At 41.1% G+C, this 18,883-nt stretch overlaps 1 protein-coding gene across 2 annotated transcripts in view; it reads left to right on the top strand.

Annotated features, from left to right (window-relative positions):
* LOC117749354 (RNA-binding Raly-like protein) overlaps positions 1-18,883 on the top strand; it is a 54,220-nt gene that overhangs the window by 15,963 nt on the left and 19,374 nt on the right. The window contains exon 1 of one of the 2 annotated variants that reach the window (XM_034559766.1): positions 14,870-15,071. The exons of the other annotated variant lie outside the window; for it this stretch is intronic. Coding sequence (XP_034415657.1) covers positions 15,035-15,071 — 37 coding nt within the window. The 5' untranslated portion in view covers positions 14,870-15,034. Of the gene's footprint in view, positions 1-14,869; positions 15,072-18,883 lie in introns of those variants that run through there. 2 annotated transcript variants of the gene reach the window in all.

Here is an 18,883-nt window from a genome sequence, read left to right as displayed (position 1 = left end):
ATGCAATGTCCTGCATCTTCTCGTTCTGCTACATTGGTAAGACTGTTTGAGTGGTTTCGCCTAATGCACCTTAGTATGCGTGCCACAGCTCGAGTAGCAAGTGACCAAGATGAGAGCTTAGACAGGCGATCAACAAGGCTTACTTGGTCTGTGGTTCTTGTGCTTAGTGCTAGAGCATTTCTGACCTCTGGATCTCCGATCGTTAACTCTGGAATTTCGTCTGCTGGCAACTTTATTTCCTTGTTCCATAGGAACTTGGGTCCAGTGAGCCATGTGGACGACAGAAGCTCACTGGGAGTCAAGCACCTGGAAGCGTGGTCCGCAGGGTTCTCATTGGTTGGAACGTATCTCCATTGCTGAGGGGACGAGCTAAGGTGAATCTTCTGAATACGATTAGCTACAAAGGTGTGGAATCGTCTTGCTTCATTTTTTATGTATCCTAGAACCACCTTTGAGTCGGTCCAGAAGAATTCCTCAGTGTCAGCATATCCCAGTTCTTCCTTGAGCATTTTGCTTATCTTCACAGAAATAACTGCAGCTGTTAATTCCAGTCTTGGGACAGTTGTGACCTTTGATGGTGAGACACGAGATTTTCCTACAACTAAGGCACAATGAACATCTCTATTTTCGTTCTGAAATCTCAGGTATGAGCACTGACCATAACCCTTTAAGCTAGCGTCCGAGAAATGATGTAACTCTGTCTTCGTGGCCTTTCCAAATCCAGCTGGTGAGTAAGAGCGGGATATGGTGACATTATCTAGTTGAGCTAGATCTCTTCTCCACTGTTCCCATTTCGGGCGGAGCTCATCTGGGAGAAGATCGTCCCAACCTGTGCCTCTCCTACACATCTCCTGAAGAATGCTTTTTGCTTTGAGCAGGACTGGTGCCACAAAGCCAAGAGGATCATACAGGGAGGCCACTGTTGACAGAATGCCGCGGCGCGTTGCAGGCTGATCCTTGACGCTGACATTAAGTTGAAAGTGGTCGGCTTTCACATCCCATTTAATCCCGAGGGCTCTGTCAACTGGTAGTTCATCGAACGCAAGATCCATATTTTCTACATTGGTTGCTCGTTCAGAGGGTGGTATGCTCTCCAGGACATCTCTGTCGTTTGACACAAACTTGTGTAGTCGTAGACCACCCATAGCACAGAGTTCACGAGCTTCTTTAGCAAGCAGAATAGCATCTTCAGTGCTTTCGACACTTGCGAGCCCATCGTCAACATAGAAATCCCTCATGACAAACCGTGAGCCTTGAGGGTAGAGGTCTGCATTCTCCTTAGCTAGATGCTTCAATCCATAGTTTGCGCATCCGGGGGAGGAGGCAGCACCAAACAGATGCACCTTCATCCGGAACTCGCTGGGTGGTGAGTTCAAGACTCCTTGCTTCCACCAGAGAAAGCGCAGATATTTGCGATCGACCTCCTTCACATGAAATTGATGGAACATTTTTTCAATGTCACACATAAGTGCAACAGGGTGCCGTCGAAAGCGGAGGAGAACTCCACTCAAGTTGTTCAACATGTCTGGCCCAGGGAGGAGGTGGTAGTTCAAGCTGGTTCCTTTGTATCTAGCAGAGCAATCGAACACTACGCGAAGTTTATCGGGCTTTCTGGCATGATAAACACCGTGATGGGGAATGTACCATCTCTCACCTTCACTCCCACCATCTACGATCTGCTCTGCATCTCCTTTTTTGATGACATCTTCCATGAACTTGACATAATGCTCCTTATACCTTTCATCCCGTTGCAATTTTCTTTTCAAGTGGTTGAGGCGTATCATGACTGAAGCTTTGTTGTCAGGTAAGATGGGTCTACTTTTGAAGGGCAGAGGCATTTCATAGTGGCCATGTATATTTTTCCGTATGCTCTCATCTAACCTTTTGAGGAAGGTGATGTCGTCTTGTGATACTCTTTTGCTGTCTTCACTGCCATCATTGAAGTCAGATTCTAGAATGCGAATAGCATCTGCAGGCGTTACTAAAGGTAGCTCTTTAGTGATGATTCTGTGACACAGGTGACTTGTGGTCAGCGAGTCATAGCTTTGTGAGAAGCGTCCCACAATAGACCATCCAAAATCTGTCCGTACAGCATAAGGTTCCTCATCTCCTCCTAGGATGACTTGTCTTGGTGCCATTGCTCTGGAACAATTGTAGCCTATCAGAAGTCCTACTTCACAGTCTTTCAGTGGTTGAATTTCGTCAGCTATTTCTCTGAGGTGACTCCATTGTTTAGCCTTCTCACAAGTGGGAATGTGAGCACGGTTTACAGGTATGCAGTCCTTCGTGTAGGTAACTGGAAGATCAACATGAATGGATGAGCTGTATCCTCTTACACGAAGGCCGGAAACACCCTCACTTGGGACAACCGTGTTTTTTCCAGTCATAGTGGTCAACTTTAACTTCACTGGATACTTTTCAGCAACTAGACCGTCACTCACTTCCTGGTCGATGAATGTAGTATCGCTTTGAGTGTCGAGTAGAGCGTAGACAAGCTTCTCAATGGTTGGGTTGTGTTTAGATGACACCCACACAGGCATTACCATTGATGTGTAGGATGAATCTTCGCCTGCTACACTGAGTGACATTCCAGTGGCACCTTGGTATGTCCCTGTTTCTAATGTGGTTATTTCCTTCCCGTAGTTGTAGTCATGGAGAACTGTAGGATGTTTTCCTTTGCAATTGTCACAAAAGTGACGGTGACGACAGTCTTTTGCACTGTGGCCATATTTCAAGCATCCGTAGCAAAGTTTCTTCTCCTTTACGTAGTTACGTCGCTCTACCAACAACATCTCCGTGAACTTTGGACATGCATGAAGTTGATGTCTATTATCTTGACAGAGAATACAGGACATCTTAATAGTTCTCTGATCCAAGCCTTGGCTTGTGTTGTCTGTAACTGCGTGAGTAGTGAAAACACTGGCTTTATCTCTTTTAGTATCTCTGAGATTTCTTTTTTCAGTGTCAGAGTCTAATGAATGAAGAGCATAGAAGGATGTAATTGGATTGCAGGCAATCTCGGCTTCAGTTGACACAAAGATTGCAAAATCCTTGAAACTTGGGAATTCTTGTTTCTGGTTTAGACTATGCGTGACTTGTCGGTTCCAGCTTGAAGCCGCCCAGTCTGGTAGTTTATGGATGAGCTTCTGGTTTTCCTCACAGTCGTTTAATATGTCGAGACCCTTGACATGAGGCATGGCATCTTGACAGGCACTCAGAAAATCTGAGAAGCTTCTGAGTCCTTGAGCATCCTTACTTTGAATCTTTGGCCAATTGGTGAGCTTCTCTCTGAATGCTCTCTGAATAGTGAATGGCTGGCCAAAACGACGATTTAGCTTGTTCCAGGCATCCTGATAGGCTTCATCATCGCTTCGGAAGAAAGTGCCATCTAGCACCTGACGAGCTGGACCACCGACGTATTTCTTCAGATAGTAGAGTTTTTCAGCTGGAGTGATTGCCCTTCGGTCGATGAGTGAAGTGAATGCTGCTTTCCATTCAATGAACTGTATTGCATCACCGCTGAAGATGGATGGCTCTGGAAGCGGGAGCCTATTCAAGGCTATGCTGTCTTGAAAGACCTGAGCGAGAGAGGAAATGTCTGATTGAAAGGGTGTTGCAGCATGTGATAAAGGGATTGTGGTCACAGGCTCATTCCTTGCGTCCTTATTCCTTTCGTTGTTAATGCAGCCAGTGACTTCACGTTCCGTCTCCTTATCGTACACCTTAAGTTTAGCTTGTGCTGCCCGCACTTCCTTCTCTGCCTGCAGTCGCTCCAACTCACGCCTTTGTGCCTCTAGAGCTTTCCGTTGCTGTTCCTCTAATTCTCGGATCACTTCCCTTTGTCTTTCTTCTGCTAACATCATCTCATAATTTGCTTCCTTCACTGCAAGCTCAGCAGCTGCATCTGCACGCTTAACTGCTATGGAGGAAGTCACGGATTGGTGTTCAGATGGGGTGTTACTTATAAAGGAAGCAGCGGATCCGTAGACAGACTTTGCACATTCACGGTGGAGCAGTTCATGAAGGCGTCTTCTTTCCTGGTCCTCTATAAACTCACCGTCTTCGTCTATTGTTCTACTATAGGCAATATTGACAATTTCCGTGGTAACAGATTCACAAGTATCAACTCGTCTTCTCACATCAGTAGGAGGTGTGGCAAGATCTCGAATCTCATAATACATGTTCATGATGTCATCCTTACATTTCTTCAGCTCTTCAATGAGAGGCCAAAGCTCACTCTCTGGCATGTACGTTTTCATCTGATCTCTTGCTTTGCGTACATTGAGCTTCCATCTCTCATACATGAAGAGCAGCCTTTTTTCCTTTTTCTTGGCTTCTTCACCTTGTAAAGAACGCATCTTCTCTGTAGGGTTCCGTGCGCGTTCAGAGCGCCGGAGAACTTCAGGTTGGTCGTAATTTTCTCGCAGATTATCTTGAAAGTCGATCAAACTTCTCTGTTCTCTTGCTTCAATTAAGTCCTTAAGACAGGGTCTCTCAGATACATCTGTCAGTGAGTGAAGCTCACTCTGCAAATCTTGAACTGTGTTTTGGGAACTAACCATCTGCTCCTCAGCCTCCGTGAAGCTACCGGACTCTGACATCATAAACTATATTTCTTAAATTATTTTGTCAATGGAAACCTTTTAGCAGTTATCAAACCTTTGCAAGAAGCAGCATACACATATATCAACAATAGAAAGCAACACAGTTGTGTTTATATACAGACACAAGTCAGTGACTTGAAATTCTAAATAGAAAATGTCCGTAAATGTCCTTTGAATGCCAAAAGCAGTTTCTTCCCTTTGCTGTAGATGAGCAGGTCAGTATGAAAGAGTCTAAAGGGAGTTAATTAATGTGAAGCTCACCTTATTTCCACCACTGTATGGTGATAAATAAAGGGGGGGGGGGGGGGGAGCAGTTGATGTGACCGTACTTGACCATCGCACCGAGTCCATGAGACCACTACCAGAATTGCTGAGTTGGATTACGTGCCGACACGCTGGGACATGTAGCGTAGCATAGCAGCAGCAGCCGTGGTGAGGACCCTCCGTCACAGCCCGTAATGGCGGCAGCAAGTCGTCAGGTCGGTGAGGGTAAAGCTCTTACTGTAGCTGACCCCAGCCGGACAATGGTGAAGCGTACTGATGTTTCAGAAATCTTTTATTTTTTGAACACAAATGTTCCTTTTCCATAAAGATCCAGAAATCACCGTAAGAGCTATGGAACAAATACAACAGAAATGAGCTCTTACCAATGCACAAATTAATTAAAATAAAGTCACTAAACATGTAATTAAAGCCTAAATAAACACAAAGTACCTTGTTCCCGTTCCAGCTAGGAGCTTAGCAGTCCGTAAAGTGGATTGAAGAATAACCAAACATGAACTCCTTCTCCTTCAGTAAACGTAAAACTAACGGACCTTTTGCAATGTCAAGTTGCGACAGGTACATCTATTTCCGGTCTCACCGGAGGAACTTCAAAATAAAAGGACAAAAAAAAAAAAAAACATGCACAGGCACTTACAAATAAATTCGTGCAGGAACTAGTCATATTAATGGAACATTTTCAGAGTCATTTACACTGCCTTTTTTTGCTGTTGAGAGAAAATGTGTGTGAGCTTGTAAATTTTGATTTTGATGCAACCCATTTGAATCGGGTCATGTTGAAGTCCTGGTAGCAGAGGCGCATAACATAACATTAGGTTGATGAAGTTGATCAGATTTAGTGCACGTAAAGTTTGATTGTTCTAAATTAATATGCAAGAATAGATACAGAGAGGTTTTTTAAGCATCTGTCTGAGGTATTATTTATAGTTTAACTTGTTTGCAAAGTGCTGCAGTCATCGTTTTGTGTGTGTGTGTGTGTGTGGACTGTATAAGAGTGTGTGTGTGTGTGTGTGTGGATGAGTGCGTGTGCGCGCGTGTGTGTGTGCTCTTCTACAGGCCTTCATTTAATTATTAGTGAGGTCCATGTTTAAGTGTGGACTTCTGAGAAATGACAATAATTATGCAGCACTTTAAAAGGCTGTTTGATGCTTTTTATGTTGAAGGTTAGGATTAGGCATTAGTTAAAGTGAGACTGTGTCAGAATAAAACAAAAATTAAATGCATGAGCAATACAATTCACCATAATTCAAAACTCTCCGGTTTTATTTAACACAGCCTTCCTATTGAACATGTATTAATATCCAGTAAAAAAACAGTTACTAGGTTCACAGTGCAGGCAGAAATAGCCCCAAATCCTCATCTACGTTATCATCTGCACACGCATGTTCTGGCATACACTGCACATCGACTTATTAATTCAAACCAACCTCTTGTCTTTGTTATTGTCTTTTGTGAAATGTGGGTCAGATCCGTGTGTTTAACAGATTAATTTCTACTTTACAAATGTTTGAGTACTATATCTGAAAACTGATATAAAAATCTGCTGGAGACCTACATGTTGTCTCATTATAATCTATGAAAAGGGGACATCCTTGGATTGCACTTGTACAACAGTGACCCCTTCAGGAGACAAGAGGAGATGCTTGTACATGTCAGCTGTAGATTGCTGACATGCAAAAAGATAATTTCCTCAGTCATAACATACAGTAGGTGTGACGCTGATGTGGCCAAATGAGTTAATAATGTAGACTATGACGAGAAAACACCTTTAAATTTAATTTTGTTATATTACTTTATATAAGTTATTGCTGTAAATCTGCCTGTTGTAAGTGTTTCTATTTCTAGATGTGTTAATAGAAAATAAACTCCTGGTGTTTAGTAGACTGGTGCGCTTTTGACATGTAATATGGATATGAAAACAAACTGTACTTCGAACTGTGTTTTGTGTTATGCAGACACACACACACATCCCTTTATTTCTATCTTTGTGAGGACCCATAAATAAAGCAGTCCCTATCCACTACCCTAACTTCAACTATAATAACAACGTAATGCCTAACTAACCCTAGCCTGGAGCTAATATTAAACTGAAACGTAAAGCCACTTCTTGACCCTCAAGTGGGTCTTTGAAGAAGTGAGGAACAATGTCCTCACTCTGTGGTATTTGGTTTGGACCCCACTATGTAGCAAGTACAATCATCCTCACACACAGATGATGCCTATTCCTAACTATGTAAAATGTAGTTTGTGGTGGGAAAAAGTGAGAAAAAAGCATTTCTGATTTGAACTCGTTCCACATGCCTGTGATGTATGCATAAAGACAGAGGGATAAGTGATAACACAGGTTATTGAGGTCAGTAGTGAGAGCAGATGCCTCAACAACACCTCCAACATTCAGTCCTTTGAACAGCTACACATGTCTGATGTGCACTTTGTGTCGTGAAGGTTTTCAACCTTGGAGCATAATTGTGTGTCCTGTGTGATTTATTTGGAAAGGGACATTCTTGTTGGTCTCAGACGCAGAATAAAAATGAAGTGAAAATCCACCTCTTTTGTTCTTGAGCATGGGCAACGGCTCAGTCATTTGTGACTCCATTACTTCCAGGAGACATTATTGTCTATGAAGCAGGTTTCTCCAAACCACCAAGGCACGGATAGCGCCTGAGCTGAATTAGATTTGGCAGCCTTTAATGCCTGTATGAATATCAATTGTGACTAGTTCAACATTTGAATACTTCTAAAGTTGATTGTTTGCACTATGCTGACCCTGACAGATGGATAGAGAAAGAGAGGAGGAGGGGAAAGGATGGAAAGGGAGTAAGGAGGAGGGAGGGATAATGGCGAATAAGGCCTAAATAAGCCGACAGATGTCGGCTGGATAGGCTGGAACAATAGGGATGGGATCTGCAGAGCTAAAATGAGTGAAACAAAAGAAATCAGATAAAGTCTTAACATGTATTTACTTATTTGTATAAACTCATCTGTCAAATAAAATGTGATTTCCATATATTTCATAATGTCACTGAAAATGTCATCATCCAAACAGACATGTAGTAACCAATTGGATGTATTTGAAGTATACTCTGCTGTATTTTGGAGATACCCAATTAATAGTATTGTTGGTCTATCGAGTTACTTTACTTATTTCTCACCTCAAATGTTGTCAGAAACTTATGTTAGTGTACTGTTTAGCTGTGAAATTATGTGTGTTACCCCAGCTGCAATAACAGTTGGGGAAACTTTCTCATTTTCCAGTTTAACGGTACACTAAATTAGGTTTCTGAACCTTTTTTTTTTTATACAGATTATCTGTCTGACAGGATCTTGAAGTTATTTTTAAAGTTCTCAACTGCAGCTTTAAAAAGAGATTAAGAAATGTGACAATTTGTTTTATTCAAATACTACAATGAACTGAGCATCTGCTAACTAATTACTAAAGAAAAATAACATTGTTACCTATATTGACTTATTCTTGACATTAACACCCTTAACTTGCCTTTCATCAATGATAAACAATGGTGAACTGCTCTGTTCTTAAGATCTCTTTTGACTATGGTGTGTAACAAACAACAGATAAACAAACTCAATAGTCAACTGGACTACATGACCAAAAAAACCATACATTTTCCATATTAGTAAAGAGTAAAGTTCTTGAGTCTGACCCGGCATGTCAACTTACCATGCACATCGTGAAGACAGTCCCTCCTGACTGCATCAGCAGATTTTGGATTCGCAGTTGGATTCTCAAAAGGGCTGGTATTTACATATAGAGACAATATTTGAATGGAACAATAATAGCAAAAATGTAAATACAACAGAATGTAGAAGGGCCTGAGAACAACGGGTTGATGCAGTGGCATCACAACACTAAGTGAAATAGGTAGTTGGCCCTAATCAGGACCCTTTGGTGGCATCTGCTGTCTTTCCATGGGGTTAAGTCACGGCTTCACGCCAATCAAAACTCAAATACCTTCAATAATGATAAAACAACAACCTAACGGGTGTCTGTACCCCCCTCATCTGTCTGATGGTAGAGGGTTTCTATTAGTATCTCCTCTGATCAATCAAAGTTTAATATGTGGTTAAACACAACCATATTCTGAGGCTTGTCTCGGTGGTACTAAATGTTTAAGGTGTGTGTTACTTCCCTACTTAATACTGCTCCCACCCGTATCACAGAGTTGTGTCCCAAGAGGGCTTCACAGGTTTAACATACAGTCTCCCAGTCTCCCATGGAATGAGCCTGCTCTGACAGCTTTTTTTTTGGCTAACCTGACCTGTGTCAATGTCTAACCTTAACCAATCGTTTCTGCCTCAACCAGCTACATAAGGAGGGTCTTACCAAAAAATTTAGTAGGACAAATAATGACGTGCTCTGCCAGAATAGCTATAGCCTATCCACAATATAGTCACACTCAAATAAGTAGCTCTGAATATCTGACTCCAAAATGTATGTAATAGTTATTTTAATCCACGTCATGGACAACATCCACATTTCTTTGTCACTGGTGCTTCTGGGCAATGTTCTCGCTACTACCACAGGAGGCTAACACAAAGTATAGCAGCACTGAATGGAAGAGAAGTAGCTAATACCAAAAGATTAACAGAGGGATCACATTAGGTAGGTTGGGCGTCCTGTGGTGAGGAATTAATTAATTTTGACTAAAGTCTACTTCTTCTAGAAGTCTGTGTTCTCATCTGTGTTCTCAGGATGACAGGAAGGCCACGGAGGACCGCTGTTCGCTTCCCCGTAACATCTTTACTCTAAAGATTATTTCAAACAGGACAATCAATTGAAAGCTCTGCATGCAATGCGCTGGAACTACTTTGGTAACCACATTTTAAAAAAATTACAAAATACTACATCACACTGGGCAGAAAACTAGTGTTGCAATGGCTTCCAGATTCAACATAAGTTACAACAATTGCTGTATCAAAAATAGCTAATGAGTTCCAGGTGACTTACGGTGAATACATAAACGTGTATTCAGTGAACAATTTTGATTTACCTGACCCTCTGTGAAGAGTGCTAGCAACCTTTCAACTGTGTCTTTCACTGGAGGCTCCAAGTTCACCAACTTCTTTCTTGCGAATGCGTATTCGAGTCGAGCGCTGCCGAGTTTCACCGAGCCTTGCGTGTGGTTCCTCCTCACTCGTTCTTTTAAATAAAGGCTACTTGAGATGATAAGTTTCATAACTTTACTCACCAGAAAGTGACAGCTGCATAGATTACAACGAGTGCTTATGCGTATGAGCCATGAGAGTGAAATGTGTGTCTCATACGCCGGCGGTTAAAACTTGGTGCAAACCTAGTTCATATTCGTTCAATCAAACATTAGACAATGGTTGTCTTGAGATCTGCACTCCACTGAGAGCACGTGTTCTAGTTTTCTATCTGTATTTCATGCTCTGTAACAGAGCAGCTGCCAGGTGGTTCTCCATCTTTTGCCCACGGCATGCTGGGATAGATGTCTGCTCCCATGTGATCCTCAATAGGAATCAAACGGATGAATGATCTGCATTTTACAGTCCAATAACGAAAGCAAGGCAATTTTGGAATAAAGCAAAATCCACCCTAGGACAATTTGTTTTGTGATTTCAGAGCATGCATTCTAAATTTGCAAACACAGAAAATGATCCTTTTATACTACAAATTAGAGCAAAACATTAGGTGATAGACCACTAGTGTCTGAGGGAGTATTATGTAATGTAATGTAATGTATTAACATATAAGGGAGTTTTATGTAATGTAATGTAATGGATTTACATATAAGGGGTTTAGTCAGCTGAAAAAATGTATATGAAATCACCAGGGCTGCTATCACTCACCATCTCTACATCTGTCTCTCTAGTAGTTGGTATTTCTTTAAAAGCTGAACACCAAACGGCATAGAAATAACATTAATTATATTTTTAGTGTAGACGCTGTCATGCTGTCTGTTCTCCACTAGATGGCGGAGTCTTCCTTCCCAAGTTTGGAATTCAATCAACACTTGAACTTGAAGCTCTGGTTGAAAGCCTGTTAAAAGGTGTCATGCAGTTGTTGCTTTCAGAGGGGATAAACTTGTTCTCGTTTATAGTGTTATATTCTAACTCTTGTTCTTTTAGCCTCCCAGTCTAATGTTCCCTTTTGAACACAATGCCCCTTTGAGGTTAAACTGCGTGCATGAAGTTGGAAAAGGAAATGGATTAAGTCGTGAAACAATTACGGACAATGCGGCGCCGGTTTATAGGGCCTTATCAGAGATTATGTGGGCGCGTGGGTGTGAGCTCTCATTGTAAATGCAGTTAATTCAAATGAACAGAATGCGCAGTGATATAAATAACAAGCCTCAGAGCCTAATAGATTGTTTGAGTTTGTGTGTGTATTTCTTTTGACACTTTCACACCGGTGCGTCAAATTGGACCGAATCCAAAACAAATGGGTCGTTCAGGCTTTGCGAGCTTAGTATCTGCAAAGAGAGGCACTTTGCTGTCACAGACTGCAAAGCACTTGCAGCAGTTGATTCGTTTGCAATTGCTCAGCGCCAAAAGGAGTGCCTGTCCAATTAGCTAAGTGAGGCTGTAAGTCATAGGCCAATGAGATGTGATGGCTTGAGCAGATTTACATCCGTCATGTCAGAAATCCTTCCCCTAGACATCCGCGGCGTCTCTCCTTCTCGGCTGTAAATGAGGGCCATTTGTTAACAGGGAGTGTGTTTCAAATGCCAGCAGTCTCAGCACGTTGGATCCGGTTCATGCATGTACTTCTTGTTGGAAGCTCTTGGAATCTTTTCGAGGTAATGATGTGCTCAGTGCTGTGAAGACTCTTTAAGGTCTGCACCTGCAGTTGTTCATTAAAATCCGTCTAACTGGATTTAACTAGAAGTAATGGTGGTGCAGAATAGCGAGGCAAACTACAAAGGCTGCTTAGGAGAGGTGTTATTATATTATGAGCAGTGATGGATAGTTACTGTGGGAAAATGACCTCACTGTGGTCCTGAGGGAAGATGTGCATTTTACAGTGTTTCCCCTCTCACCCACATGGCGATTTACATAATTCAATACGTGCAACCAAAGTGAGAATATAAAGGCGGCGACCTCCAGGTGAGCAAAGTGAAACGCATGATGAAGTGCCTTAAACATGCATACAATCCTCTGGTTGCAAAATAAGTCTGATTGTACAGAAGTCTTTGAGAAAATGCTAATAAAGAACCAATTTACATATATACGATTTCGAAGGTAATGGTCCATAGCTAAAAACTCATTTGACTTCCGATTTATAGTAGACCATCTCAAGGTGTCCCTCAGAGACAATCAAGAAATTCTGATGTAGAATTTCAAAATTAGAGCCCGTCAAAATCTCCTTCATGACCTAACTTCAAATCAGTCATGAATAAATGTCCCCCCTAACATTAGATTAGATTTTAAAGGTAATGGTACATAAAGTAACAAACTAATGTCACTTCCAATTTATAGTAGACCATCTCAAGGTGTCCCTCAGAGACAATCAAGACGTTCTGATGTAGAATTTCAAAATAAAAGCCTGTTCAAATCTCTTTCATGAGCTAACTTAAAATCAGTCATGTGATGAATTTACCTCCAATCATGATGACGGGATTTTGTCAGAGGGGTGAAGACACTGGCAGCAGGTTAGATGTTCAATGAGTATGACAGTAACAGTGATGATATAATAATGAAGGTGGCACAGAATAAACCAACTATCTCTTTATTTTTTAACTGTGATTATTTATTGCCTCGTAATCAACACATGCTCACTCTTCCACGTCGGACTGTTTGTATCAATAACCTAGATCAAAGACACAGGTAAATATGACTAAATGTATGGTTTAAATAGACGTATACGGCCATCAAAGGGTATCAAACCTGTATTCTGCGTCTCCTCATAAAGACTGCTCTGCGTTAACTTCAGGGTATATGTCTTTGTTTCTCTTTTCTGAATACATACTTTCTGAATGTGGTCATATGGTGTGCGTGCCACAATAAAAAACATTACAATTGTCTTGTTGTGTTCTTTGAATTTAATTTAGGCAATCTGCAGCCTTTTGCTAAATATGATATTTATCTTTTTTTTATTTTAATTTGTTTCGTATTGTTGCGTATATTTGTTGCTTGAGTAAGTTCTAATAGAACACAGAATAAACACAAAAGACAAACTGTAATATGGCCGCCCTGGAGCTTTAAAACGTTAAAAAACTGAAAATAAAAAATCAGATAGTGTTAGTCATTCCTTCTGTCCTTGTGTCCTCTGTCCTCCTGTCCCACTCCCTTTGTAGATAGAAAAGGCTTTTTCTTAGCTAAATAAAACATAAGGATTTTTAGTTTGAGGTCATTACAAACTAATGAAAACATTTTTGCACATTATATTCAATTTCTGCCAATTAATCCCCCACGATTATACACACTGTTCCTTTTAAGTCAGATGGGAGGGTTACACACAGCTGGCCTTGATTAAAGTAATTCATAAATTTCTCATTTGTGAGAGAAATAACTCAAAATGAATCACACACAGAGTTTTAATATTAAACGATTCAAATGTGGTCATTTTCTGCCTGGTTGACTTCCTGCTTCCTGCTTTCTTGAGGCTCTGTTGTATTAATCCATCACGGACAGCAGATGTCCCTGTATTCCTTTTTTTCTCTCTCTCATTTCTGGTTTTTGATTATTGTAACATATTCACACCTCCTTTCTTTATTTCCTCATCCAAAGAAATATATTTTTAAGACAAACTTTGCAGGATTTCATTTATTTTTTTAATTCTTTAAGTGTGTAAGTGAAAGCTTAAAGAAGACTGTTTGTCATTCTGGAGCGTGTGACACCATCAGCAGTTTCGGAGGAGAGCAACATTGATTGAACTTCCATGCGGTTGGCTTTCAGAGTTGTTTGTTTCCACTGCACAATTCATCTCTGGCTAAACAAGTGTTGGTATTCAACCCACACGGCAATAATGTAATATCGAGGAATGGTTGGCATGCTGTCAACATCCAGGCCGCTTCCTTATCCCCGTCTCCGTAGCAACACAATCCCCTTTGCAAGTAAGATGAGGTGCACCTTCTTCTCAAGTGTGACCAGGTTGTGGAGGTCGTGGAATATTATTGCCATGCAACGTCAGTGTGCGTGTGTGTGTGTGTGAATATGGGGTAAGATAATAATCAGACAGTATTATAGTGGAGTGGCTACCTCTTCCGTGGCTTATTTACAGAAAGGATCCATCTCTGCTTCATAGAATGAACCAGAGAAAAAACCTTCAAGGTCACAGATATTGTTTGATTTCACACTTTGATCCTTTAAGTAAAGTGTGCGGTTGTGTGTGTGTGTGTGTGTGTGTGTGTGTGTGTGTGTGTGTGTGTGTGTGTGTGTGTGTGCAATGAGTGATTCTGTATAACCAGCCAAGCTTAAAGTCAGAATGCATTTTAAGCACTTTGAAGGATAATAATAATAAGTACCATAAATGCACTTTGATGACAAAGTGCCAACTCATTTAGCATCTAGCAATATGGATGGCAACGTATATATATATATATATATATAGTGTAGTAAGTATCCTGCTTAATTTCATGAGTCATGACTATTATATTTATGATATATAAGTGTATATGTGTGTATGAGAGAAATGGATATAAATATATTAGATAAATAGATACAAATAAAAGCCATATAAAGCTAATTAGTAAAGTCTATATACAATTTGATTTACGACTAAATTTAAAATAACAAATAAATGAACCTTTAGAGGAATAACTCCTGACATATTTAGTGACCTCAAACAGATTGTTCTAAATAAATGTGAATGGAGGGGACATGTGATCAAAATCCATCGCGACTCAGTTTCTTTGAAAAGTCGTGGCCTGTTCCCCTAATTTCTGATGTTTGGTTCTTATTTCTGTTGACATGTGTGTGCGTGTTAGCGTGCGCGTGTGTACGTGTGTTTTGAGACTCACCGTAGTCCTTCCACCCCTCTGCCGTCGGTGAATAATGGTACGGTCCTCGCTCAAGCAGCGCCTCCAATACCCCCTTTTTCCGAGGGGATAATTTATTTCTGGTCAGAAAGTATCGCAACACGCACGAGTCCACGACGCCGTTGTGTCCCTGAACGTAGCACCTGCACGAAGACCCGCACGAGCGCAAAGCTGGACCCGTATTACAAGATGACCATGTACAAGGGGAAGCGTCGCAACCACCGATGTAAGTTCCCCACACGCGCGCGCGCGCGCGCCGTCGTTTTCGGCGACGCGATACGCGCGAGGGTTCATTTTTTGTGTTGTGTTGATGTCGCGCGATGCAAGTTGCAAATATTGAACCATGAGTCATGTCATTTTAAGATGTACCCGTTTCCCTTTTAAACTGGCTGCAGGCCTTTGAAGTTGCGTTGAGAATTCAGTGAAAGTTGTGTATATATATATATATAGCAAATATATATATATATATATATAAACAAATATATATATATATATATAAACAAATATATATATATATATATATACACATATATACATATATATATATATATATATATATATAAACAAATATATATATATATATATATATATATATATATATATATATATATATATATATTAAAAATGTTACCAATAGGAAGTGAAGCGACCTGCTGGCTGTGTGTCCATCAAGCTTTCCGTTTGGAAAGCCCTCCTCACAGCTGCTCTGTTGTCTGTTGTAATATATTCATTTAAGATCATCATGAGATGTGTCGACTCATCAAGGGTATACGGACCCTATTAATATATATATATATATATATTAAACAGTCATTTGAGGTATACTTCATTCACCTCATACTTTAAAAAACACACATACACAAATATTCTTCTGTGGTGGATTCATAGTTTGGTCTCCATTGATGGCTTCACTCATAAGGTTTGTGCTGATGTACAGTATGAAGTCCAAACCCATGGAGCAATGGTGGAGCAATGGTGGAGCAATGATGGAGCAATGATGGAGCAATGGTGGAGCAATGATGGAGCAGTGGTGGCCCTGAAAGCACCACGCTAGGGGGGAAAGGATTAGTCATTAAATGAACAGTTGATAAAAGATGTATTGTTGGCAAATTGTTTTGTTTTAGTTATTTTTCAGACAGCATGTCGTCATCTGTTTGTGTCGTGTGATTTGTAAACTAACCGATCTCCAGGTTATGGATCGTGAGTCAAACAAAACAATTTTTGGTCACCTCGGTCTTAAGGCAATTATGACTGTGACTTTTTTTTCAATATCTTCTTATGTTTGACGGACCAAAATGTTGAAATCACCAAACTGAGGAAATAATCAGGAGATTAATTGACAATGAAAGCCATTGTTGGATGCAGCCCTATAACTGTGTAATAGAGACGGTGTCACACAGCCTGTGGTGCATGCTCCGGTAGTCAAAGCCTCTGGGTATTGTAGTCCACTAATCACCAGTTAGTTAAATTGCTGTTGGCACAATATTCCACAAGTGTACACGCACGCACACACACACACACACACACACACACACACACACACACACACACAACATGGTCAGGCAAACAGAGTGTGATTCAGGACAAAAAAGTGATCGCGCCTCGTACTTACGACAAGTTGTTATAAATGTGCTTTGGTTTTTAAGGTCAACGCCTCTGAGCATCTTCATGATGTCGCCCGTTGTGATTTATTTAATTAGGAAAAGCCCAAAACCTCTCGGCCTCCTCTCTTGTTAGCGAGACACTCCAGCGTTTTGATTTGAGCCCCATGAATATTTAAGACTTTGCAGTTCAGGAGCCTTTGGAGACCAGATGCGGTTTCCAGCCGCCTGCACGAGTGTGTGTGTGTGTGTGTGTGTGTATTTTTTCATCCGCCTGTCTACAGTTTCGCGATTTCATCTCCAAGCGCAGGAGGACCGTGGCGACTGATCGATCGCACGAGGAGAACTTCCTCTTCGGACACGCGGCTCGTTGTTTTCTGCGTCTCGGCCTTCTCGCTTCAGTTTGCAATTGGAGTCGTGATGGATGCTGCGCCGCATGACAAATGAATGTGTCTCTCTGTGCTGCAGATGTTCGTTCGCAGGCTGTGTTTGTGTGCTGCTGATGGTGGAAGGAGGGAAGGAAAGGGGGGGGGGGGGTAACAAGGGGCAGGCTGTTACGTCTCCTGTCAGATGTCCTCCATGTATCTTAAGCCGTGTGTCAAGGGCGGTCGTGGTCGTGTGTGTGTGTGTGTGTGTGTGTGTGTGTGTGTGTGTGTGTGTGTGTGTGTCTCTCTGCCTCGCAGACTCCACTTCCTTTCAGCTTAACTCCATCTCTGCCCTAAATTCCCGTTTGCATGTCCATGGGAAGGAATACAAATCATGCACAACACAATCCTCGGTGGAAGCTGTTGGATTCTGCTGCTCTGCTTCTTCTTTCTTTTTTTTTGCATAAATCACAAGCAACTACAGAATATAATCCGTTCCGGATGCATTAGTTGCCTCCGAAACACGCAGTTGCTACACTTTCAACAACAACAAAAAATACACACCAGCTGTGCTTTTTATTTTTTATTTTTTGACCCCGGTCACAAGCAACCAAATCACACTCCGCTCTGTCCTGGAAAATGTGATTTTTGTATTATTTTTCATTTTTCATCTGTCAGAAAGGAACCTAATGAGACTCCTCAGTCGATGCTCGATGATGAAATAATGTGACAGAGTTGTCACAAGATGTCGCTCCCCAGAGCCCTCGCCTCTCCCACCAGCAGCTCCACTGTGTGGACTGTTGCCAAGAGAAGCACCGATCAGTGTGACATAAAGACAAGCATTCAGTGAAACTCACACACACACACACACACACACACACACACACACACACGCACACACACGCACACACACACACACAGACACGCACACAAGCGCTGATGCACAGCGAGAACACCAGCACTCAGAAGCTAATTATTATTATCCCAATTCCTCTGTGCAATAAGCTTTTGGGAGGGAAACAATGTTGCAAAATGGCTATTTTTTGTTGTTGTTGTCTTATAGTGAATAAGCAGAATATTTAGAGCAACAGGCTCGGGTGAATACCGCGTATTAATATTGAATCTAGCCCTCGATCGACAGATACGACTGAAGCAGAGTAGCAGTTTTTGAGGATGCCGAAATTGGGGTGTGCACAGAAATAATTGGAGGACTCTCACTCTGTCTCACGTTCCCGCATCTATGCAGGGATGTGTGTGGCATCCGAGTGCATCACGTATTCGTGCATATGGGCCAGAAACGTGGCCGTCAAATGTCTCTCAATCTTTTATATGAAATATATAAATGTCTTTAGCAGCATCATTGTCTGAAAACCGAAAGATTTTGTTTTTTTAAGGACAGAAGGACCTGTTCATTTGGGGTGTACATCACAAGTTTCATCACGATAGCATATATATATATATATATATATATATATATATATATATATATATATATATATATATATTTATATCGTATATTGTTGTCCAAAAGAATTGATTTAATATCCCGATATCACAAAATCTTCCACGATACAATTTGGATTCAATTCGGATACGAGACGATATCATACGCCCATCTAACACGACCGGGAACATGTATATCAATGAGTAGGGCTGGAATATATTTAAATATGGCAATTCACTGTAATGGAATCGTGGCGTGATGAAATCGTATATTAGTATATATAGTATATATTAGTTATCTATATTGATAACGAGCACATACTAATAACTCAATGGTCTCGGATTATTTTGCATCCGAGTTCCTAATCAATTGAGACATCACAAGTATTTAATTCACACGTGGAGTATTCAAAAACCTCCAAAAAAACCCATGTGGTTATTTTCCGGACTATTTATTCATTTAATTCCTACAAGAAGACAAAAAGATATGATTCGACCATTTTTCGTGCCGGGCTCTGGAGGAAGGAGGTGCCCTCGGATAGAAATGGTGAAAGTCGTGCTGTGGAATCCGATATGAGGACGTATTTTAAAACATGCAGATGGTGATATGCTCGATATTTTGACTTTGC

This window comes from Cyclopterus lumpus, chromosome 20 (genome assembly GCF_009769545.1).
Source record: "Cyclopterus lumpus isolate fCycLum1 chromosome 20, fCycLum1.pri, whole genome shotgun sequence".
Lineage (NCBI taxonomy): Eukaryota > Metazoa > Chordata > Actinopteri > Perciformes > Cyclopteridae > Cyclopterus > Cyclopterus lumpus.
The sequence above is the reverse complement of the archived record's forward strand: the minus strand, read 5'-3'. Positions and strand labels throughout refer to the sequence as shown.